A 25,358-nucleotide genomic window follows, 5' to 3' on the forward strand; every position below is an offset into this window, starting at 1 on the left:
CATTTTCACTGGTATAATATGCAAAGTGTTGTTTCTATTCAGCAGCTAGTATGAGCTAGTATGATTAATACCCAGCAGCCTAAAACTAAAGTTGATAAACAAACTTCAACCTTCATTCATTCATTCAGACCTGGTTTTAATTTGTCTGTACAGAGGATGTGGATTTGTTTCTGATCCTCTTCACCCAGTGGCTTTTAATTCAGCTCCCATATGCAATTTTCTCACTGTGGGACTAATAAAGGTTTATAAAAAAAAAAGTGGTAGTAGTAGTATTCACAGAGGATTGTCACTTGATCCTTCAAGTAGATCTGGAGAGATTGAACCATGTTTGCTGTGCTCTTTAACCTCTCAGAGTCCACTAAACACTCATTGCCCCCATCAATCTGCCTAAAACCTGTGTACTATGTTTAAAGAGCATTCATTACAGCAAAACTAAGAATGGTACATGCCAAACAAAATACAATGTTAAACAATAACGGACATTTGTATATATTTAAGGGTTGTTCAATAGGAACACAGGAGTAACTTTTATTTTATTTTACTTCTACAGTAGCACGATGCTGCCTTTCCTTTTGGCATTGTGCCTGCTGAATAACTTTCACATCATTATATGTAAAATGCCATTACTGCTTACTCCTCTGATAACCTGTGCACACAAAATATTAGAGAGCACAAATGTCTTCATTTCAAAGTGGAACATATACATTTCTGATATGTTGTGGACAGTCACTGCATTCATGGGTGCAGAAGCAGTTGGCTTAAAAAGTTCACATCCTTTGCCTTAATCCTATGTTTAGCAAACTAACATGTAGGAGTAAGGTGTCCTGATTGGATGGAAACTAATTCAATTCAATTTCTATAACGCCAAATCACAACAGATGTCATCTCAAGGCACTTTACAGTATTTAAGGTTTAAGACCTTATAAAATATAACTGTATAAAGAATTATATAGACAACCTAACAATCAGACTTGAGCAGGCACCAGTGGCAAGTGGACAAGAAATGAATAGAAATGTTAACTAGATGATCTCAATTTAAAAGAGTTTTAATGTATTTTATACCTTTCCTTTGATATTTGTTTCCTTTACCAGAATCAAAAAAGAAGAAATCATATAATACATAACACAGGATAAGCATTTTGGTTCATTTCACACAAATGTACAGTTCATTAATTCCTAAAAAAAAAAAAAAAGATTTCAGCATTAATCAATACAACAATTACTGTATTTTCCGCACTATAAGGCGCACCTAAGAGCCTTCAATTTTCTCAAAAGCCGACGGTGCGCCTTATAATCCGGTGCGCCTTATATATGGATCAATATTGAGCCGCAACAGAAGAAGTAGCGCGCGGTGCATGCTGGGATATAGGACTGCGCGAAGCGTGCCGTTTCATTTCCATTTGTGTGTTTGTGCAAAGACCCCAAAATGGCTCCTATTAAAAGACACTCTTACGACGCAGAGTTTAAACTCAAGGCAATCAGTCACGCAGTAGAACACGGTAATAGACCAGCAGGGAGAGAATTTAAAATTACATTACTACACTTTTTTCTATCTTTTCTTTATGTAACTGAAAGAAACAGAAAGAAACTAAATTAACAAATAATACACATTGTTACACATTTTGTATGTTACACTCGCACACACTAGCTTGACTTGAAGGAAGCTAATTACAATAACACGCACACGTAATTTCTCACATGTAACAGGTAACAACTAACATACTTCTAATACAATAAACACGTTAATACTTACAAAGACAAATGCTTTCCAAGGCACAAACGTATAAATCACACTCAGTATAAACATGAACCAGTTCGTTTTACTGTGGAAACTAAACTAGCTTAATTTACAGACGGAGAAAATACGTCAAAGCTGTTCTATTGAACAGAGAGTGGAAAGAGCGCTCACTCTGCAACTAATTATACTAACAAAGATCAACTAAAATACACAACTTATTGTTATTCATTTATCACTTGAACTGAAAGGCATGACACGGCCAGAGCACATCATCAACATGGACAAAGATAAGCTGTGTCACGAAAATTCTACATCACTGACTTTACCTCTGGGAAAATAATACAACAGCTGTTTATTCATTTTGGGAGTGAACGGAGTTGTCAGAACGCTGGTTTGTAATCTATTAATAAAGTTTGACCAACCTATCTGACTGTTTTGTTTACATTCCCTTTAGCGCAGCTCCATCTAATGTTGCATAACGTAACCCCAGCCTCTACTGTAGTGTCTATTCTATGCGCCTTATAATCCGGTGCGCCTTATATATGAAAAAAAAGTTTTAAAATAGGCCATTCATTGAACGTGCGCCTTATAATGCGGAAAATACGGTAATATGAATGATAAGATAACAGCAGCAGAATAATGCTGAACACTTTTGTATATTTTATTAAAATAATTAAAAATTATATGTTATATATTTCAAAAAATAAAACTATTGGATTTGTTTATGCATCAATGTCAATTCTGGCAAATGTTAGAATGGACTTTTTTCTATACACCTTAATATCCAGATATATAATAACTCATTCCCCAACACTTTTAGTTTTAGCTAGACGACCACCTGCTGCAGTTTAGTTTCAAGTCTAGATGAAATTCTGGTAAATGCTGGATCAGATTTTAAATTTCTTTAATTCACGTGATACTTAGAAAGATGGAGACAAAATCTATTTACAAACCAAAACCATATTCTCACTCTTTGCCTCATTTGTAAAACCCGTCTACTTGAGCTCACACAGTTCAACAGATTCATCATAACCGTAAACACTAAGTCCAGCATAGAGAGGCTGAGTGAACGTGGTCTGGACTCTGTGGAGGAGAGTCATGGTTTCAGAGACATCAAAGAAGGACAGAGTACCTGCCCTGTGATCCAGGTACACTCCTATTCTGGAATGACCAGGGCCTGAGATGGAAGTTGTGATCTTGTTATGAATGAATTTGTAAAAAACTCCAGAAAAAGTTAATGCCCAAGATTTGTCATTGCTTCCAAATTCACTTTCATTTTCTGTTCTGCTTATATCTTTGTAAGTAACTGCTACTGTATGCCTTGTCATCTTCCCCTCCACCTCCCAATAATGACGTCCAGTCAGGCTCTTTGTACCCAGGACCTGCTGCATTAGGAAGAATCTGTCTGGGTGTTCAGGATATAACACTGGTTTTCTCACCACTGTTGCTCTTCTGTTCCCATTAGATAAGATCAGTTGTATGTGTGCTGTGTTTGGATCTAGTGTCATTTGACATCTGTATTGTAAGAATTCAGATCTAGTCTTGGGTTCTGGTTGTGGCAATAACACATCTTCTTTGGTCTCCATCATTGAGATTTTGGTCCATCCCTCACTGAGAGTGTCCTGTAGTTTATCTCTGACTGCTGACACAGCTGTCATCACATCCTCGAAGTAGCTCAGGGGGTGGATATTGATGTTGGTTGGGTTCATGGATTCGCTGGGAGATGACAGCACAGGGTAATTGTTTAGGAAGTGGATGTGGTCTTCTGCGTGTGAGAGCTGCCCCAGCTCAGCATCTTCCCTCCTCAGCTCCGTCAGCTCCTCCTCCAACTGCTGTTGCAGTTCCTGGACTCTGTTCAGCAGACTTGTCTGCTGGGATCTGATCTGCTGCATCACGTCAGAGCGTCTTCTCTCAATAAGATGGATCAGACCAGTGAAGATCTTCTCACTGCTGCTTACGACTTTATCAGCAGACTGATTGATAACCTTCACTTCCTGCTGCAGCAGCGTCACGTCTTCTTCTCTTACCTTGATTTTCTGCTGAATCTTTTGCTGTCTTACCTCCAGCTCTCTCTGCTTTTCAGTTCTTTCTGCTGCAGCTGAAACCGTGTCGTGACCTTTGTGTTCATCCATAGAGCAGAGATAACAGATACACTGCTGATCAGTGCGGCAGAAAATCTTCATCACCTCATCATGATAGGAACACATATTCTCCTTTAGCCTCTTGGTGGGATGAACCAGCTTGTGATTTTCAAAAGCTGGAGACTTATGGTGAGGCTGGACGTGTTGGTCACAGTAAGACACCAAACACTGAAGACAGGACCTGATGGCTTTCAGCTTCCTCCCAGTACAGAAATCACAGGCCACATCTTCAGGTCCAGCATAGCAGTGATCAGCTGGAGCAGCCTGGAGTCCCGTCTTCTTCAGATCCTCCACTAAATCTGCTAACAAGGTGTTTTTCACCAGGGCAGGCCTCGGTGTGAAGGTCTGTCTGCACTGTGGACAGCTGTGGGTTTGTTTTGGAGCCTCTTCATCCCAGCAGCTTTCAATGCAGTTCATGCAGTAGCTGTGCCCACAGGGAATAGTCACTGGATCCTTTAGTAGATCCAGACAGATTGAACAGCACAGTTTTTCCTGGTCCAGCTGAACCCCTCGTTGCGCCATTTTACCTCTCAGAGACAGGGAATGGAAAATAGTTTCACTTTCTCATACAAGAGAGAAAAATATCTGAGTTCTGCTACCTCATACTTCCTGTATGGAACTAGAGCGCACTCACAACATGTTGGCTGCACCCTGTGTACAGCCATCCATAAACTTACAGATCTGTGAATGGTGCAGGAAGCACTACAACACGTGGCCTTAAGAGGATTGGATCTACTGAAAAGAAAAGGGAGTGGTGAGAAGGTTTTTATACAGGAAGAGAAACCAGTCCAACAAATCAGAGTGTTCTACAGAACGTGTTTGAAAAGTTTGGGAAATCTGGATCATTGAATACACAAGCTAAGATCAGAAAATACATTCTGACAATATAGATCTTAAAATTGTTGTCTCACCCTCTTTCTGGTTCCAGTTCGACCACCTCACTCTAGTTCTCAATATTCTCACCTGTGGTACAGACCTCAAGTTTTAAATCTAAACACATCTGAAAGGCAGGACTATATATCCTGTCCTCACACTGTTTACTGAGCCATAAGTGAGGGGTAAATGTTTTACAGAACTTGTGTTTTCCCAGCAGGTGGCCCCCTTGGCCTTGTTTTCCCTGTGCTGTAAAAGTGAAGGCTCTTGTTCATCAACATTTTCACTGATATAATATGCAAAGTGTTGTTTCTATTCAGCAGCTAGTATGAGCTAGTATGATTAATACCTAGCAGCCTAAAACTAAAGTAGATAAATACAATTCAACCTTCATTCATTCATTCAGACCTGTTTTTAATTTGTTTCTGTACAGAGGATGTGGATTTGTTTCTGATCCTCTTCACCCGAGTGGCTTTTAATTCAGCTCCCATATGCAATTTTCCCACTGTGGGACTTTGGTTTCTAAAAAAAAGTGGTCGTAGTGGTATTCATAGAGGATAGGACACTCGATCCTTCAAGAAGATCTGGAGAGATTAATATTTAGAAAACCTAACAATCCCACTTTGTGGGCACCAGTTGCAACATGGACAAGAAATGAATCTAAATGTTAACTAGATTATCTTAATTTAAAAGAATCTCAATGTATTTTATATCTTTCCTGTGATACCGTTTTACCAGAATCAAACAAGAAATCATCAACTAATGATGATGTGTAGAGGTCGAACTCTTTTTGATAAATTGCTTGAAAATGAAAAAAAAAAAAAAAAAAACGTTTGGGGCCTAAAGGAATAAAAAAAGTTGAAAAAAAGTTATGTATGTTATGTAAAGGTTTTGTCACATTTTGCCGTATAAAAGACAGTAAAATATTGAACTGCCCTCACACCCCCTGTCCTTTGTTGATGATGTTGTTGATTAGCATTAGCCACTTTCATTTGAATGTCTAATTTGAGCCATGTTTAATTTTTTTGTTTGTTTTTTCCATGGGTACTTTAACGTCCTATTTTTTTATGTGAGCATTTCTTTTAAAATTAAAAAAAAAAAAAGGAAAACTCAAAATAGAAGGCCTGAAAACAACTTTAATGTGACAATAATAGGTCACTTACACAACAGTCAGACATTAATATAAGAAGAAAAATAAACCTCACATTTGATTGCTAAATGTGCCCTTGGCTTTTATTAACAACCACATGTTAAAATACCGTCATATAGCAGAGAGCAAACTGCTGCTGGTACAATCGACTTGCTGCATTCATTCAGTAATAAAAAGACACTACTCGACATACAGTAACACTAGTAAGAAGAGGACACAGTAACAGAACTGGAATGCTTTGGCTTAGCACAGATATACTTAATCAGTTCATAGATTGTAACGACTGGAGAAGAAAAAAGAAAAACATCATCTTTACGTTCCTGTAAACAATCAATGACACAAAAAGACCTCTAAAACTCTTAATGCTTTTTAGAGTTAAGAAGATAAGTTAAGTTAGTTGAGAGAACAAACTACTCAGACATCATGAAGAGAAACCATTAACCCCTTTCTTGCTTTGTTATAGTATAGTACATTAGAAGTAAGGACCTGTGCAAGCTGAAGACATTATGACACGTCTGCTGATTGAAGACAGCTTCTTGGGAATTATTACAGTCTGGTTATAACACCTCAGGAAATGAAAGAACAGCATGTGACATGGAAAACAAATTCATGTTGGGATCAAGTTTGTAGGAGATATTGAAAAGATTTTAAGGCTAAAGCAAAGTTGAAGTCCCTCAATGTAGTGATTTCTCAATGGACACAGCAGAGGAGAAGTTCTCATTCACACTTATTGTTTTTAAATCAACTTCCTGACCACAGCACAGCCTGGCATAGTAACACCCCAGCATTATTGAGAATAAATATACCTCAACATGATTTATCCTGTTGTTTTTAATGTGAAGTTAAATGTTTGAGTTGTCTTAATGGACATAAATAAAACTCAACTAAATGTTGCTGCCTGATCCTACAATGGACAACTCGACTAAACTGCAATATATATAGATCTGTATTTATATATTTTTTTTTAATTTGTAAAAAGACACTAACATATCAAGTGCTGCGCAGACAGGCTAAAACTGTGAATGTCAAAAAAGTCTAACACCTCGTCTTATTATCAGGCCACCGTGGTGGTGAGCAGGAACAAACTGACTAAAAATAAGGCTTTAATTTTTAAAATCCTGAGTTAAACATCATTGTAAGCTACACAGTCACAGCATGACTTCAAACCACGGTGTGGCAGTGGTCGTCTCTTCGGTGAGCCCCCCCCCCCCTCCGCAGTTTGCATTTGAGCAGAGTGTGTGCAATCAGAACAACTGGAGACATTGGAGTCAAGGTCACAGACACTGCAGCAAAAGTCACATCAGGATGAGCAACACTACGAGCTCCTGTTTCATTTCTTGGATCCCTCAAAGTAAAACGTCTCCTTAAAGTCAAAGCAGTCTGATGTTTCTGTGCAGAGATCCTCATGTCGACCACTTCAGCAGCGACTCCTCAGAGGTAAAAGAAGACTAACCAAGCGCTCCTTGCACTTTCCCCAACCCCTTTGATTCCCCTGCAGTTACTGTTTCGCTCCATCTCCCATTCAGCCTCCATCACACGTTCTCAGCCTCTCTATGGGGAACCTCCCTGATGTTGTCCTGTAGCCCGCCACGTGCCTGTGGCCGGCGTCGAATGCTCCGCCCAGATGAGATGAGGTCGGCGTAGCCACGGGAGTGAGAGAAGGCATAGGCGGAGCGGCGGGAACGCCTGCCTCGCTCAAAGGCTGGTGGTGCCTTTTTCCTCTCTTCCTCTTCCAGCTCCATCTCGTACTTCCTCCTGTTCCTCTGGACCTGGTGGATGACGGACAGTTTAGATCACTGTTTTGTCATTGCTGTATTCTTTTATTTCAAGGTTTAATGATTCAATTTGATTTGGTAGTTATGAGTTATGGGGTGGCTGTGGCTCAATAGGTAGAGCAGTTGACTGCCAATCGTAGGATTGGTGGTTCGATTCCCGGCTGCCATGTCACATGCCAAAGTGTCCTTGGGCAAGATACTGAACCCCAAGTTGCCCCCGGTGAGTCAGGTCAGCTGCATAGCAGCTCTGCCATCGGTGTGTGAATGTGTGTGTGCTTGTGTGTGTGAATGGGTGAATGAGAAGCAGTGTAAAGCGCTTTGAGTACCAACTAGGTAGAAAAGCGCTATATAAGTGCAGACCATTTACCATTTACCATTTATGAAAAAAATATACTCAGGAAAAAAACACTTAATAATTACTATATTTAAAAAGTGTTCTGATGCACTGCTTTCTTTCAATCCTGTTCTGTAACTAATGCAGCAACAGTGACTGCTGTAACCACTTTTTTTTTTTTTTTTTTTTAAATGATAGTACGTAGGTGGCCTGGACTCACCTTGTCCCCTACAGAAGGCCAGATGGTTTTATGGAGGAACTGGATGCAGATGACAGGCAGCAAACTGATGCCCACAGTCAGGATGATGGTTAACCACAAGTAAGGCTGACGCAGAGCATTCGATGCTACACCTACAGACACAAAACACACAACATAGTAGAAGAAAAGACCTGTGTCAAAAAGGTACAACACAATGTATACTAGAGTCCAAAAGAGCTTTGATGTTGTAAGAAATACAATTAAGAGACACGTCTTGGGAAGCTTATGGTGGAGAGATTTGAGTGTTAAAGCAACCTGAATAAAGAAAGCTCATGTCACTTATTTTTGTAGCAGATCATCATAAATGTGTCTCAGATGAATAAAGTGTTTCACTCTGGATGAGGAAAACTAGAGAAGAATAAACTAAATATGACCGACATGTCATAAATGTAGTGTCATGTGCCACTGCTCCCGATGGGATCATTTCAAGAAGCTAATTCTGCTGTCAAAACGATGTGTCACTATAGAATCACATGACCAAATATCAAAATGAAAACTGTTTGCTATTACTATACTAGTTAAATTACAATGTTTAAACTGGACATTTCTAATGTCCAATGTGCAACAAACACAGCATTAGTAAAATAGTTCTCTCAATTCCACCCGCTTGGGTGTAGAGCATATAAAGCTGGGTGGAGTGATTTTAGACTAACCAGTGAAGGTAAACACTGAGGGGAAGATGACGTGAATCCCGCCACTGTGGAAGTCAAACATGATGCCGAAGTAAATGGCTATGCTGCCCAAAACCGCAAAGCAGTTGACGAAGGTCCAGAAGGAGGTATCCAGAGAGATCTGGCAACCAAGACATGAAGGGCACGACAAAATGTCAGCAGGTCAAACAAACAGTACTACATAATATTCCACAGTATTCTACAGCATCCTTACTGGATTTCATGATTCAGTGCAGACAGGTATTTTTTATCTCCTTAGTAAAAACTAAAACTCTCTAACCTGCAGATTGACCGTAAAGATCAGAGACGTAGCGGTGACAACGGCAAAGGACTGGTAGTCAGAGGGGGCTTCTCCATCCTGCCCCATGGTCTGCAAAAAGGCTCCATAGGGGATGAAGAAGATGATGAGTGAGACGAAGATGCCATGGAACAAGCTGACAAAAAAGTTCTTGTAGTTGAACAGTGACCCCTGCTGGCCAGGAAGGTAGAGCTTCGGGAATTTCAGGCTCAGTTTGTCGTTAAGGTCCTGCAGCATGGGGGTGAAGGGGAATCAGTTAGCAAAGGTCCGAATTTTATTGCAACAACACTGTGACATATCAGGATGAGAGCCCGAGAAAATGTTTTTGTAATGCTATTTCAATAATAGTTATGTCAATCTTTTCTGTATCTGTCTGTTTTTTACCTGGTCAAGAAGTCCAACTAGTAGAACAGGTAAGCTGCTGTAGCAGAGATTGTAGAGAGTGATGAACCAGTCTTCAAAGGCGATCTGCAGGCACCAAAACAAGTGGATCACGATACAATAATCAGATTAATAATGACCCAACCCATCAGGTGAACGTCACTGTATTTTGTAATTTCAATGTTATCTAAAACTGCTCCCTGTTGATAAAAAAGTTAAAGCTGCAGTATGTGTGTAGAAATATCCTCCAAAACACATCATACTGAGGAAAGAGGCTGTTGATGCTTCCAGTGAAGTCAGACTCACTGAACTGTCTAGCATGGAAAATGTATCTTCTAAAGGTTTCTGAGTGAGGCTTATCCTCCTAACCAGTCAGAGAAGTATTATTTCTGCTTGTTTAATGAGTTGTGTAGCTTCAGGTCGACAGTAACTTCAAGTGAATGAATACGTGGAGTGCTGTGCACATCATAACAGAGCGTAGTGGAGCAGGGAGAGTTAGAGCTGGGTGGAGTGAGTCCGATTCAGTCCTCATGCTACACCTAGCTTAAGCTGAATAATGTAGCTTTAAGAGAAAGCCTAAATGAAGACTACTTTTTAATCATTTGCATTTCTGGTTGAATATCTCTCCAGGCTTGTGAGCTGCTGACCTGTGAGGAGTATCCGCTGAAGAAGGAGTACCAGAAGTGGACCAGAGTAAAGGCAAAGTTCTTGAAGAAGAAGTAACGCAGGAACTTGCACATTCGGATGTAGGACCAGCGTCCGTGCACCAGCAAAAGGCGCTGCAGGTAACGGAACTGAGCAAAGGCGTAGTCGCTGGACATGACGGCCTGCATCCCCTCCTGGCCGCTGATACCAACCCCGATGTCGGCAGCTGGGAGGACGGAGGACACAGTGAGAGATTAGAGGAGATTTGTTGAACATAATATGCTGCAAAAAAAAAAATAAAAAAAAGAGAGAGAAAAATCCATTTATGTCCTTACTCTTGATCATGTTGACGTCATTGGCTCCATCTCCGATGGATAACGTCACAGCCTTCTTGTACTTCTTTACCAAACTCACCACGTTAGCCTTTTGCTTCGGTGTGACACGACAACAGATCACTGCCTCGCACTCACAGGCCATGTTCACAAAATCAATCTACAGAGGAACAACAACAAAAAAAAAAAAAAAAGCTATGTCACCATGTCTGATATGCATTAAACAGGGGGAGCACACATTATGTTATTTAGTTGCACCTGTCTCAACTCTTTTTCTTTGTCATTCATTGGCTGTCCATCCTGAGGGCTGGTTGGAGTCGGTCGCTTTCCCAGACGACGAAGACGCAGGCGACGGCGTTTCTTCTTCTTTTCATAGAGAATCTCATTCTAAAACAAAAAACAAAGAGAATCTGTCAGCACTATTCATCACGTTGGCTCAGATTAGGGTGAAACAGAGTCTGCATTAGTCTGAATGCTACTGACAGATGAATCATGTTTGTCATTTTAAAAACCAAACTGATCTTGAACTCACCAGCCATCCTCCAGTGATAATGAGAGCGTTTTTGCCTGGTTCGGTGAAGAAAGGCTCTGCGGGTTTCTTTTTGCCTGGACGGGAAGATGTGGGCTCGTTTCTCCTCTTGGTCTGACGAACTGTCAGCTTGTCACTAGAGACACAAACCAAAGAGAAACTCTTACACAGTGTAATATGGCAGCCTGAGAGCCTAAAGTGCTGCTGAAAACCAAGATATAGAGATGAAACATCAAATAGGAGAACACTATGAAAGCTACAGGCAGGTCTATATGGCAAGAGCAGGGAACAACAAGTGTGCCTACTAGTAGTGTACTGTCCAGTCGGTTTTGTTCTTGTTTGGCCCATAAAAAAAAACAAAAAAAAAAAACCAAGATGTTTATCTGTGCCACACAAAGTATAAGAAATAGAGGAGTGGCCAAGACACATCAAAATCTAGTTGAAAACATTTAATTAATTAGTTAATTCTGTTCACTGAATGTTGATAATTAAAATGATCCAAGCAATTGTTTCTGAAAGCATCATTTGGGCAGTAAGCTGTGTATTTAACAAATGACACATTAGTCAGTTTGACTAAACAAGTACCTTCCAAATATATACAGTAGTGTTTAGTGCTAAAATCCCTTTATTGTTTATTCCCTCATTATTTTCTGCTCTGTGACATTTTAATCAACTCACTTGACGTCTTCACCATAGTGGATCTTCATGTCGTCTGTCAGAAGTGAGCAGGAATAGCCGATGTTTTCTGCCGTTTCTGGAGGAAACCATTAAAACATTTAAAAAGATTGGATTTTGTACTTTCCAGCTGTATCATTACTGCTAAACAGAACAGGTTAGTATGTAAATCTATAATTTTTTTATATTTATTTTTTTCATAGAGAGCATAAAGCTGTGAATCTTGGTACCTTTCTTATCTCCAGTCAGGACCCAGATCTTGATGTCAGCCTTAGCCAGCTTAGCGATGGTCTCTGGCACCCCGTCCTGCAGTTTGTCCTCTATGGCTGTCGCCCCTATCAGCTAAAGAGAAGAACCCTACAGGTTATACATCTCACTGTTTTTTGTTTTTTATTTTACTTGATTTAAAAGCACTGAAAAAACACCCATATACGAGACAGGATGTCTGTGTTCTTGTTCGAGCCTCAGTTTGAAAACCATCACACCCCTAAATTACACTCGGACAGAACACACTACAATGAACCAGAGTATGAAAATGAATGTTTTTCATAATTCCCTTTTTAAACAAATCCTAATCTTTGAAAACATGAGCAGCATCAATACTAAACCCTGGAACTGTTATTAATCCTCACTCTGTGCTTCTAGTCGAGTACCTAGTTTACGGTTTTCTTCCTGAATCCTTAATATTCCAGTTTCCCAGTGTTTCCCCCAAGGAACTAACATTTTCTAAATCATGACATTTCTTCCTTGGCTCATTTGTCAAACTAAAATGTTGTTCTTTTCTACTGACCATGAGGTTTTTCTCGATTTCCTCATACACCTGGTCGAGGGCACTCTCTCGGTTGACCATGGTCACCTGGGCTTCTTTGTGTTTCCTGGACCAGGCTTCATACTCCTCTGCACTGATGTCTTTGTAACACAGGCACAGTGTCCGCAGGGTCTCGTTGGCAAAGATCTGCAACACGAAACACAATTTCAATTACACAGTTTCCTTCCACAGAGAACGAGAGAAAAGCAGCTACTGCACATGCCTGACAGCATTTCTAAATGTCTACCGTTCTACAATTTTACCCACTGGTTCCAGTAAGAATGAAGTTACATGAACTCACATCCAGGGCAGTCTGGGTTGTTTCCTTGTGTTTGGAGTTGGGTGCGAGTCGCTCGTAGATGACGGTGTCTGCTCCTTTACAGTAGAGACGAATACGACCATCAGGAAACTTCACTGAAAGACAGAAAACACAGACACTTTGAAGTTCTGAATTAAGACCAAGTTCAAACTAAAGGTTTAAATGTTCTAAATAAAAAATTATGTACAGTATCGATCACTTCGGTTCCACCTGTTTCAACTGATACACAACACTAATTAGGAAATACTAACTTCTAATTAAAGGATAACTCTGGCCTTATTCTGTGCCCTCCTTATTGTCAATGTATGTATGTCAGTATATCAACAAATCAGCTGGTCACTGCAGAGGTGTCACCTTGGCCATTTTCTAAGTAGCAGATTAATCCACATATACATGCTCTAGCAGGCAGTGGGGTACTGTATGTATGTTGATGGTAATGTTAATGAAAGAACATGTCACCCAGTGATTTAGTGTGACTACCTTAACCAATATTGATCATTTGTTTCTGGATAACAATCAAGTCATTGTACAAAAGACTGATGTACTTTTGAGCCCCAAAACCTTGGGGGTCTATGTATAAAAAATTGTTCCTACACTTTATATTTTTACAAAACCCTTAAATTAAACTGGATCTCTTCCACTTTAAGCATGCTGTCATTGTTTCATTACACATCCACTGTGGTAGCTTACAGAGCCAAAATGCTGAAAACTGGATTACTGTCACTGTTCAAACACACCTAACTACAGTTTGTGTGCATCTATGATGTGTGTTCTTACAGATGATCGACATGCGTTTGCGGTCTGAGTTAAAATCAAGCAGCGCCAACATTTTGTATGTTGTCTCGTGATCCATCTCCTTGATGGTGATGGTGTCCTGCGTACGTGACAGGAACACGTAGCCGAAATTCCTGGCTGCCGTCACCAGGGCGCCCTCATCAGGGGACGCTGCCTGGTACACCAGATCACCTGAGAGAGAGCGAGAGACAGATAGAGAGACCACACATGAGGACATGTCATCATTTGATTTCACTACAATATCAAGACAACTGGTCCTCTTTAAGCTACGTTAGGCTTGACTAACAGCTGCTGCCATTTGCAGTCAGTCATGGCGCCTGAAACCCAAATCATGATTTTAGGATTACCGTCTTTGTGCTCCACCATGACGGTGTGGCAGAGTGAGAGCAGTTTGAAGAACTCAGAAGCATCTTTATCCTTCTTGGATCGGACACGAGCAACTAGAGCATTATCCATGAACTGAAACTTCCTGTCAGCGTAGCGATTCCAGCCCCAGTCAACCGGCTGACACAACACAGGAGAAGGGTTTTAGAAAAATATAGAAAAGTACATAAAGATCTATAATTAGGTAGTAAAAGTACAACTGACAACTCAGTAGATGTAAAACATCAATGACATCAAGTTGAATGTAAAGTATTTATTTATTTCTAAATGACATCTTAAAGTCAAATTGAGCCATTTCATATTTTTTCCTGTGGAAACCACAACCAAAGCTCAAACTAACTTGTTGTCACAATGATTATAAAATTCAGTAAGTGAGTGTATTTGATATTGTACCTTTCCTCGTTCCAGAGACACTCCTTCAGCAGTGGTCGGGTCACCTGTGGAAAGGGGGACCAATAAAGTGAATTGTTAAAACTGCAGCTCGACAACAATCTACAATAATGTGTCACTGAAACAAAAACGAATGAAGAATGAATAAGAAAAATATTTGTATAATCTTTGATGAAAAACTTTGTTTGAATGACCAAGTAGGCTGAGGTTTCGTGGGATGACCTACTACTGCTAAAACTGAGATAAGTGGTGGTAACATGAATACTGGGCTTTCACAGAAATATATATAAAATTGTACTAATCACTGGGAACATTAATCCAACATGGGTGATTTCACTGATGTGCAGCTGGAATTACTTCAGCAGTAAACCCATTTCCCCATTAAAGGCTCTTTGTGTTCCTGAATAAACTAGAAATGTTTGGAAAGTCTATTTTACATAAACACAGGTTAATATTATTAAGATAGCTGCCACAGCAATAAAAGGGCAGCAGATGTGGTGCTCATGTTTTCAGACCTCTTCTTTTCCTTTACTTCCATTTATTATTGCTGTGCATGTTTCCATTCTTCTTTCACAGGTTTAATTAGTGTTTTATTTCAATGGCACAATGTACTTATGTTGCCATAGTTAAGAGGCCTCTGGGCAAAGCCCTCACACTTCCCTATTGTCACCTCTGATAACACTTTGTAATGGTAACACAGCCATCGCAATTATAAACAGTATTTTAATTCAAGTTTGTAGCAGTTTGTTTTATTACGTTTAATTTTTTAGGAATTAAACATATGCAAGAATGAATTGAAGCTGGATGGTACCGTAGCTGTGTCCAGCAATGGTGCACTTCTTGAACTGCATGATGTTCTGTGTCAGAGTTCCCGTCTTGTCAGAGAAGATGTATTCAATCTGCCCAAGCTGTTCGTTCAGGGTGGTGGTTCGAGCCTGGGCGAGATGAGAGAACGAATTTTATCAAAGCCTTTTTAAAAATGAAGCAGAGAGAAAGAATATCACTTCATATCTACTGCTGGTGCAAGTGCTACGTTTCACTGTGACGGAAAAATGTTAACCGGAGGTTCACTTAGTGGATTCTTCCAAAACATCTTGATCCCATCTGTCGGTTGAGAAGGAGCCACAGTAAGTAATCAACAAAGCAGTACCAGTGTACCTTAGCTGGAGTGTCTTTGTCTGCGAAATACATCTGCAGGTCCCAGTTGATGAACTTACTCTGACCCAGACGAATCACCTCCACACTGAGAGCAGAGGACAAACAGTGACAAGGACAAGATTATTTTGACATTGACATTAAACATTAACATTGACTGCTGACAGTTGCAGGAGCTCATAGCATAGTTCAAGGTGCCTGAAATATCATTTTTGTCAGTTTCCTCAAAATGTACAAAACTGTATGTGTGCATGGTTTTTCCTGACCTGACGTATAGCGAAATAGGCACCATGGTGTTGAGGACGATGATGTATCCCCAAAAGCTGAGAAAGCCTCTGTAGGTGGCATCCTGGTTTTTGCCATCATACAGGTACCAGGACTTAGAACCGATATCTTGGTACCAGAAGCTGGTACCAATGCCCAGACCTGCTGACACCAGCAGGAGCAGCACAAAGATCTGCAGGTACAAAAAACACCCGATTCATTTTTGTTTTTAAGCTTTCTGTATGAAACCATAAAAAATTGGGATTTACAGTATGACAAGAAAGCCCCTACTGAGAAGACCATACATACATCTGAATAATACTGATAAACCACAACTAAAACTTTAATAATAACATTGACAGTTATGTTTCTCCAGTTTGGACCTTAACTTACTGTGTAAACCATGTAATTCATCAGCTCGTCAATTTTGGTTCTTTTGAACCTCGTCTTCCCACCGTTCCTCATGATTTTGGTGTCGGCACCTTGACCAACAAATACAACAATAGTGTTACAAAACTCACCAATAGAACAAAACAAATACAGTTAAAATGTGGACAGAGAAAATTCAGTTACCACAGTTTAACATAAAGTAATCACAGGTGACACTCCTTTGGTTGGACGGGGAGCTATGCAGTGACACAGTATTGCCATAATCAAGACAGTATCTTGCATCAAAGCAGCAGTGTTCACACCTGCAAAGATGACCAGCCCGTGACACTCCTCAGTGTTTCTGATCTTGCATCCTCGGAGCAGCATGTTGTCCAGGTCCAGAGGGTATTGCTCTCCCTGCCACCTCATCGTCCCTGTGAACTTATCAAGACGGTTGTTTGGCTCCTCACACTCGATCAGAGCTATGAGTGAGATAAGAAGACATGGTGGTTAAAATAAAATGGGCTCATCCTCTGGAGAGCATCAGTTTGCTGGATTTGCTCCAGACAAAATCATTTAACATTATTATTAAATTAATCTTAGTACGCTCTTGATCACTAAAGACTTAAAACCAATAAAAGTCTAAATTTCAACATGAAAAAATACTATGTAAAAACTACTGCACTGTTTAAATCTGAAGCATTGAAGAAGTTGCAAACGTACAAATATTTATTCTTGGAAGTTTCCTGCATGCATATACATAATGTTACACAAACACACTTTATCTTGATTCTTATCTGCGACTAATGGAGTTATCGGAATGAGACTGATAATTACTTTTTATTACTATTTACTGGCACGCACACAAAAAACACTTTAACTTCTTCTTCCTGTTGGTGTCAATGGAAGTATTAGATAGTTCTTTAATTACTGTTTAAGTTTAATTTCCTTTGTGTTTAATGCCAGCTAAACGTCTGACAGATCAAAAGCTATTTAAAGTTATAAAAAATAACTAAACCATGCACATTTTTGAAACCTGTGTGTTTACCATCAAACTGCGCCAGTTGATTCTGCTGCTGAAGTCTCTCATCAGTCTCTTTAAGCCCCATCTTAAATTTGAGGTTGGTTTCACTGCAAAGGAAAAAACAACATACAGTACAGTGAGAACTAACTCATGAGAAAAACAGAATCACAGTTAACCTGAGCTGGATTAAGGTTCAAAAAAACCTGGTCTGAGGCCAGGAAAATGATTTAAATAATGTAAAATGTCTGTATGTTGTTCAGCTTAACATGATCATAAGAGGCCATCTGTCTGGACAGCTTTTACAAAAGATTAATCAGAATTTACTTACTGATGCAAGATCCATGACACAATGCTTTTACAGACAAATAAAGATGCTATTGATGTCTGTGTTGTTTAATTTCGATTTACTGTAAAGTAGTTTCATTAGATACACCTGTACAGGCCTGTTTGATTTGAAGGCGTTTCTCACCAGAATAGTCACATGAATGACTTTGGCAGTGGGTGTTTGACTTTTGGCAAAAGCTCTTTGCACATTTACCTTCTTAAGAGTTAGTGAGTCATGTGTTGACAAAATGTTTGGGGAAAAGAAAAAGGACAGATCAAATAAAAGCTTCATGGAATGGAGAGCGCGGCTCCAGCAGTCACTATAGAATCTACTATTCAATTTGAATATATTGTATATATTAGTGTTCAAAACTAAGAGCGCATATCATAGCATTAAGGAGATTATGTTTGTATTTTACTTGTTTAAGTAAGTTAGGAAGTAGAATTAAAAAGGCGTAAATTCTTACCCGTCAAGTTCAGCTGTTTCTACATAACAAAGGCTGTTTGGGTTGGAGCTCGATAGCAACAAGATGTCAGCCTGAGGACAGTAAAAAATATTTAGTAAATCACATTAGAACTCAACTATATAATATATAATATAGATATATATATATTTTATATATATTATACATATGCAGTCAAAACAACACAATTTTTTTGTTAATCCTAACTCTTTCCCCTTAAAACAATCTGGGATATGTGTTCAGTCCTACAGATTATAAATGAGCTCCAGTCATGTTTTCTTCAAAACCTACAAAAAAGTATATATCAAGAATTTTGTGTTTGCTTGTCAGCTCCCTTACAAACTACAAGTATTAATAGTAAGCCATGTAGTTTGTTTGTTTTTTCCCACACATTAATTTTCTTCAATCAGCTAGATTACTAATCATGAAACCCTTTACAGATCTACATGTACAGTGGTTTCTGTATTTAGCCATGTAATTGTTAGCTAGCTGAGTTACATTTGGAGACCTATATGCAGATTGGTGATTGTGCTAAAAATAAATTAAACAGAAACTGATCCATTCTACTTAAACTGAAAATTATTGTAAGAAAGTGTTATTAATAAAATAAAATAAAGAATTCAGTAATCTCAGCCATGTTTAAACACTGTCCTGCAAAATTAACAATGTTAATATGTAAAATTGCCTTACCGGAATAAAGTCATTTTTCTTCAAACGAACCACATCTCCAACCTGGATGTCCATCCACTTTGATTCCTGAAATCTGAAGCAAAGAGGAACATTCAGATAAAGGGTCATCAATCTCTGGCAACTACCATTTCACATGGCTACAATATTTCTTTATACACCAAAGCAAACGGGAAATTTGTTCTGACCTGCCATCGAGCAGAACCTCACACTTCCTGTTATTGATTTCCTTGTCCATCCTGTGCCGGGCCTGCAAGGGGAAAATGTTTTATTAAATGGACCCAGGCTAACTATTCATCCATCATTTTAAAATCATGTATTGTTCAGGGTTGTGGGCGTGCTAGAACTGAACCCAGCTGTTACTGGTAAGGGTTTACCATAGACAGGCCACCAGTCCATCACAGACTATATTCTGTAGCTCAAATAGCATTTAATGACTTTATGAATTTTCTTTTTGACTTTTTTTATTAAATCTCCTTATTTTAAATCTAAAATGTCAATGTCTGCATTAACCTCAAAAATTCTTAGTTATAGGTCTGACTTGACCATGGGTATAATTGTTAAAAAATATATAAACATTAAAATTGATACAAGATTACTTTGAAAGAGCATGAACCATATCTTAAGAGAGATTAAACTTATGGGAGTAGTAGCAGTAGTCATACCAAGTCATCCACCAGGTCTTTGATGGCAGTGATAGCCAGCACCACGACCAGAGGAATCAGTGTGGTGTACCAGGGCAGAGTGGAAATGTCTGGAATAATCTGACAAGTGGAGAAAAAAAACATTTATTTATTTAATGAAGTGACATGTGTGATATGAAGAGCTTTCTAAATTCCACAGCATCTCTGTTAGGTAGAGGCCTGGACTCTGACTGGGATACTTCAACAGGTGGATTTTCTTTGTTTGAAATCATTCTGTACTAGATTTAATTTAATGTTTAGGCCCATTGCCCTGCTGCAGCACGGCCACCCTGATCCTGTTAGACACCTTCATACACTATTATCATCATCAATGAAGGGTTGCTGTCCAAATCCAGAGGCACCCAACAGTGCGAAATCATGACGCTGTCTCCACTGTACTTCACCACATGTTGGTACACTACATTTTCTCAAGTTAAAGACAATTCTGTGTTCTACTTTTTGGAACCCTCTCCAATTTTATACAAATCAACAATTCTTTATCCAAACTCTTGTGAAGTCTTTGTTGTGAGACATAACCTGAGACTGTAAGCTCCAAGTCAGGTGGCAATTTTTTTTTATACATACTTGTAAAATGAGTAGAGCCAGGAAGTAGAGGTTGGCAGCTCTCTTAAACTGCTCGTACAGGTTCAGAGGGAGGAAGGTGAAGACGTTATACTTGTATGTCTTGATTGCATTTCCCTGCAGAGAAAAATCAAACAGTTGACAAAGTCAGTACTTTTTCCCCTCTTGCGCTGTTAGACTGTAGAAAAGGTACTCCACCTTAGATTAACAGCAAAAATTGTTTAGTGATTCTTAGCAGCAACTATACTGGGTGTAAAGATATATAGCCGAATATGTCTCTGCCAAGCTTCTAAGTATGAAAATGCAATAATCCTACATACAAATCTACACTTGGTGGTCTTAGCAGCAGAATTCTGTCCCGTCTTCAGTATCAGTGGATTTTAGGATATCAGAGAAGAGAACAGTAATATTTAAGTTGTATGAAACATGCTCTGATGCATCCCTTTTGGCTTCCATTGCATCTGATGTCTCCATTAGTTAGAAACAAGTGGACTCAGGTGGACGATCAGGTTTCAGCTTGAGCAAAGGCGGCGCCCACACACACACACACACACACACAAAAACACTTGTATTCACTGGCAAAAAAGGCACAACAATGGCTTTCAGTATCCAATCAGCCAGTTGAAGCTTTAATTTATACTACTTTCCAGATGTAGACTGAGTAAACAGGAGCGATAAACTAAAACTGAACAGAAGCCATGAACAGAGATGACTCAGCAGAAGCATACGTGGCATGAGTAGGAAGACACCTGACCCAATACCACAAGACACCAATGAAAGTAACTGACAAGTTATGTTTGTTTTGCAGGTTTGTTACCAGTCAGCATGACTTGTGGTTGTAGTACTCTTCTCTATCCATATAGAGTGATAAAGTATGATAATCTCTGCAACTTTTTATTTTTTCTACTATAGGTTGATAGTTGTGGAAATTAATGTATGCTGTTATAATGACAATTAAAAAAAACATTAAGCATAATTAATAGCCTATGGACTGACCCATCCACTTTGTCCGGGCTGTGTCAGCCATGCTTTGCTGCTACATACTCAGAGTGTCATTAGATAGTTGCACAATGAAACTTACAGAGTATCTGCTCTTTTTGAAGCACAGGAAGACCTTTTTCTGAAACTCTGGCAAGTGGTGATAAGGTCGGTCGTTTGCCTTCACCCTCCAACCGATCTCTGGGGGGGAAAAAAGGATTATCCTTTAAAACATACATGTATTACATAAAACAGAATAAATAATGTATATGTATGTTTTTTAACAGTTGCTGAATTTATCTTAAATAAGACCGTTTTTAAGATAACTGCAATATAAGCTACAGCTTGTTGAAGCTAAACTAAGCTAAACTAGGTTTAAGATTCAAAAAATGCTATTACTGCCAGAAGGAAATAATTTTGCCTTTTTTACAGTGGCTCTCAATTCAGACAGACAGGAAATGAACCATAAGCAGAAAATAATCTACATCAACATAAACACAAAATAACATCAATACAAAACTCAATATTTACACAGGATATAGAAGGATGGATAAAACGGGTCAATAGTAATAGACCAGAGTGGAATGATAACGTAAATAATTAGATTGATCATCATTCAGTTTCCCACCTCCTTCCAGTGGGGGGAGGAGTTGTACAGTTTGATAGCCACAGAGAGAAAGGATCTCCTGTGGAGCACTTGATGCTGAACAGTCTCTGTCTGAATGTGCTCCTCTGTCTAGCCAACACACAGTGTAGTGGGTGGGAGGGATTGTCTAGGATTGAGAGGAGTTTGGACAACATCCTCTTCTCAGCTACAACATTTAGAGCGTCCAGCTCCACAGAACAGAGTCAGCCCTCCTGATCAGTTTGTTTATAGGACATCCACAGCATGATGCTGCAGACTTTACAGAACCTGAGCCCACTGAGAAAGTACATCCAGCTCAGAGCCTCCGGGTGCTGAAGAGTTCTTTGTCCAGTCCGCTTCTTAGTCCAAGTTCACTCCCAGGTATTTGTGCTCAGATACAACCTTCACCTTCTCCCCCTGTATAGAGAGAGGGGTGACAGGACTCCCAGATTTTCTGAAGTCCATCACCAGGACCTTTGTTTTACCAGTGTTGAGTTTTAGATGGTTGAGTCCACACCGGGTGAAAAGGAAGGAAGACAGAACTGTCCCCTGTGGAGCACCTGGGCTACAGACCACAGTGTCAGACACACAGTGCTGCAAGCAGACGTACTGGGGGCGGTTAGTGAGGTAGTCAATGATTCACGAAATCAGGGGAGTGGCAGCCTGCATGTTTTGTTTTTTTTTTAACTATCATTTCTCTCACAGCAGCGCAGGCCAGATGGTGTTGAATGCACTGGAGAAATCAAAAAACATAACCCTTACTAAGCCCCTTGCCTTGTCCAGGTGCAATGGAGCAGATATGTGATGGCATCATCCACTCTAAGATGTGGATGGTAAACAAACTTGAGGGGGTCAAGTGAGGGTTTCAGCAGAGGTCTGAGGGACTCCAGGATCAGTCTCTAAAAAGCCTTCATATATGAGAGGTCAGAGCCACTGTAGTCATTGAAGACTCTGAGAGGGGGCTTCTTATAAACACAGGGACTAAGCGTGATTTTTTTCCACTTAAAAGGGAACTCTCTCCAGATGCAGGCTGAGGTTGAAGATGGAGTGTTGTTTAAGAGAACACCACATAGCTGAGGAGCACTGGCTTTCAGTGCTCCTCAGCTTGGGCTGATTGCATCTGGCCCTGCCTTTGTGGGGTGAAACCTGTTCAGCCGTCTCCTCACCTGATCTGCTGAGACGATAATTTGGGTGGTGGCCGAGATTTGTGGGGAAGAGACTGATCCTTACAGAGAGCAGTCTGTGGACCCTATTTGCTGCCTCCCTGTCACCTTACCTGAATGCCTTCTTTTTGTCATTCAGGACGGCTTTGGTGTCCTTGGTGACCGAGGGCTTTTTTCTGGAAATCAGTGAATAGTTTTCATGGGTACGTTGTTCACACAGAAATTCATGTAGTCAGTGATGTTGTCTATCAGTCTTCCAGCTTCAAAGCATCCCTGCTGGGCAACATTGGCCCCCTCCATCCACCTCTATACATTTTTAATGGCAGCAGGCAGGCTACTTCTGAACCAAAGGTGTGTACTGTGGGAGCAGATGTACCAGGTTGTCATCCAACTTGTGAGTGGGGAGGACAGTGGAGCTGTAGGTACATTATCATACATCAGGTCCAGTGTCCTTTCCTCCCTGGTGGGAGGGCTCCACAAACTTGTTAAATGTTGACATTGTTTTAGTGACAGTGGCATGGTTTAGGCCTCCAGAGATCATAAAGAAGTCCTTGTCACTTTGTCCATCTTATTGTCAGAGAGGTGAGATGCAGCTTCAATCTTCTTACCTTCTCTCTGCATCGCCTTTCGTACTTTTCCACCAACTCACTGTTTTCTGCCTCCCCTGCATCCCTCTTGTTGTCCTCCTTCTTGTCTCATCGGGAATGTTTAAAGACCCCGACAAAGTTAGATCTTTTATACCAGTGTCCTCAGTAAGATCAGGTGATCACAAGCTGGCTCCATGCTGATGGAGCTTCTGCTGTGAACCAGTATTTCGGATGAATGAAAGTATGATTCCAAAAGTAAAAATAAAGGTAAAAACTCTCTCAAACAACATGATCTGAGAAGGTGTAACCTAATTTCCTAAACTAGTTACTTAACTACACAAAAAAAGGAAAGAAAAGAAATAAATTAAGGAAAATACATCACAATGAAGTGAAAGGGGACAACTGCAATAGGATGCTCCACTGCTCGCGACTGCAAGTCCTTATATCTTACTTGTCTCAAGGAACAATAAATAACTAAAGGAAATAGTTAAAGTTAATTGAAAAAGTGTTTATTGGTATGTTTTTAGTGACTCACCGCTCCTTGCTTCCACCGGAGGGTGCTCAACACCTGGCGGCTCTTCTGCTTCCCCTTCAAAACTCGGTTCCAACTCGTCATCTGTCTCATCGTCACTGTAGGGCATGACCTCATCATCAGGCCCCATGGACCCTTGCGAGTCTGCACGCTGCCGACTCATCTTAGCACCTCAGGTATCAGGTTTCCCTGCATCAAAAAGGATTCATATTTTTACAACAAATACATCAAACCCGTTTTCCTGACATCCAAACCCACTTCAGCCAGTTTAGCAGCATGTCCATATGACATGTATTTAAATGGCACTGCCCGTCTGTCCATTTGTCCACCATCTTGGCCTAGACTGAAATAGTGGCAACAGTAACATTTTATGATTTTGAGTAAAATATCTGGACAGCTATGATGGGTTACCAAAAACTTTGGCAGACATATTCATGTTACTGTGAGTATGATTATAATAATAATCTCGCTTTGATCAGGCAGTGTAAAGGAGGCTAGAAAGACTAGACAGGTGATGGTGGGTGATGGGCGGTTGTAGCTGTAGAAGGTAACACTGCCTTCAAGTGTAGCTATTTGTAACAGGTATAAACATGTTTGCCCATTCAGAAACCAACAGTACAGTTAGTCTCCAAGTAGAAGCTCAAATGAAAAGACAGTTACTCCAACACAAATACTATATGATGGGAAAGAATCAACAACGACAGATAACCAAAAAGGGAAAATGTAATTAATAAATTAATATTGGCCTCAGGTGCTCAAAAGACACATAGAAATAGCAAAGAGACAATGATGAAGCACTGTAACAACAGCTAGATCCAGTCCAGCACGTTTGCAAATGACACACAGTGATGTTGCCGTTTTAAGAAGACATGCCTTCCTAGAGCCATCTGCAGGCAGAGCGAGGATGCAAATCTATTGAGGAAGAAGGGAGCTCACAGCTGTTAAACTGCATGTCTAGCTGGAGCTGAATGAAATACTCTCAGGTAAATATGTTTAACAGCATTTCCAATTATGGCGCATGCTCTTGTTTTAGAAGCCAAACATCCAGTGAACATAATGCTACAAATGCAGTTCAGGTGTATGGTGTGATTTGACTGGTTAGTTCTGTGTATGACAATGTTGGAGCGGGTTTGTTTGTTTAAATGTTACGTAATGGATGGTTATGTATACATATGCAACTGAGGAATGTTATTAAATCCTCCCAATCACCGTCACCTTCTTACAGATAAGGTATTCCATTACAGGTACCTTTAAGTATTGGACAGTTTTCACTGGGATGGTATGACTAGAAGAGCAGGATTAACCTCTAATGGCTGATTCTCAAGATTTTTTCATGTCATGTCATGTCACAGTATGCAGTATGTCAAAAGTGCACATTATGAGCTTTTGAAAAGGTTATTAATGGAATGAGCTAGGCCTGTGAC

General features: G+C 39.9%; 2 protein-coding genes across 2 annotated transcripts in view; both read right to left on the minus strand.

The window, feature by feature from the left end:
• Positions 1-2,363: 2,363 nt before the first annotated feature.
• LOC113147726 (E3 ubiquitin/ISG15 ligase TRIM25-like) lies at positions 2,364-4,436 on the minus strand. Its single transcript, XM_026338904.1, has one exon. The coding sequence runs from the start codon at positions 4,399-4,401 to the stop codon at positions 2,734-2,736; it is 1,668 nt and encodes a 555-aa protein (XP_026194689.1). The 5' UTR covers positions 4,402-4,436; the 3' UTR covers positions 2,364-2,733.
• A 1,432-nt stretch (positions 4,437-5,868) lies between these two features.
• Positions 5,869-25,358, minus strand: part of atp8b1 (ATPase phospholipid transporting 8B1) — a 29,666-nt gene continuing 10,176 nt past the window's right edge. The window contains exons 2-30 of the mRNA XM_026339817.1: positions 23,938-24,123; positions 21,131-21,228; positions 20,053-20,166; positions 19,450-19,548; positions 18,973-19,034; positions 18,788-18,860; positions 18,101-18,171; positions 17,334-17,416; positions 16,609-16,767; positions 16,310-16,398; positions 15,919-16,109; positions 15,656-15,740; positions 15,309-15,432; positions 14,501-14,544; positions 14,071-14,227; positions 13,706-13,894; positions 12,911-13,023; positions 12,592-12,756; positions 12,032-12,143; positions 11,805-11,880; positions 11,130-11,262; positions 10,856-10,984; positions 10,601-10,757; positions 10,268-10,491; positions 9,624-9,707; positions 9,222-9,467; positions 8,924-9,062; positions 8,232-8,362; positions 5,869-7,671 (exon numbers count right to left, since the gene is read on the minus strand). Coding sequence (XP_026195602.1) covers positions 7,435-7,671; positions 8,232-8,362; positions 8,924-9,062; positions 9,222-9,467; positions 9,624-9,707; positions 10,268-10,491; positions 10,601-10,757; positions 10,856-10,984; positions 11,130-11,262; positions 11,805-11,880; positions 12,032-12,143; positions 12,592-12,756; positions 12,911-13,023; positions 13,706-13,894; positions 14,071-14,227; positions 14,501-14,544; positions 15,309-15,432; positions 15,656-15,740; positions 15,919-16,109; positions 16,310-16,398; positions 16,609-16,767; positions 17,334-17,416; positions 18,101-18,171; positions 18,788-18,860; positions 18,973-19,034; positions 19,450-19,548; positions 20,053-20,166; positions 21,131-21,228; positions 23,938-24,097 — 3,744 coding nt within the window. The 5' untranslated portion in view covers positions 24,098-24,123 and the 3' untranslated portion in view covers positions 5,869-7,434. The remainder of the gene's footprint in view (positions 7,672-8,231; positions 8,363-8,923; positions 9,063-9,221; positions 9,468-9,623; positions 9,708-10,267; positions 10,492-10,600; positions 10,758-10,855; positions 10,985-11,129; positions 11,263-11,804; positions 11,881-12,031; positions 12,144-12,591; positions 12,757-12,910; positions 13,024-13,705; positions 13,895-14,070; positions 14,228-14,500; positions 14,545-15,308; positions 15,433-15,655; positions 15,741-15,918; positions 16,110-16,309; positions 16,399-16,608; positions 16,768-17,333; positions 17,417-18,100; positions 18,172-18,787; positions 18,861-18,972; positions 19,035-19,449; positions 19,549-20,052; positions 20,167-21,130; positions 21,229-23,937; positions 24,124-25,358) is intronic.

The sequence above is a fragment of the Anabas testudineus genome, chromosome 22, assembly GCF_900324465.2.
Source record: "Anabas testudineus chromosome 22, fAnaTes1.2, whole genome shotgun sequence".
NCBI classification, from domain to species: Eukaryota; Metazoa; Chordata; class Actinopteri; order Anabantiformes; family Anabantidae; genus Anabas; species Anabas testudineus.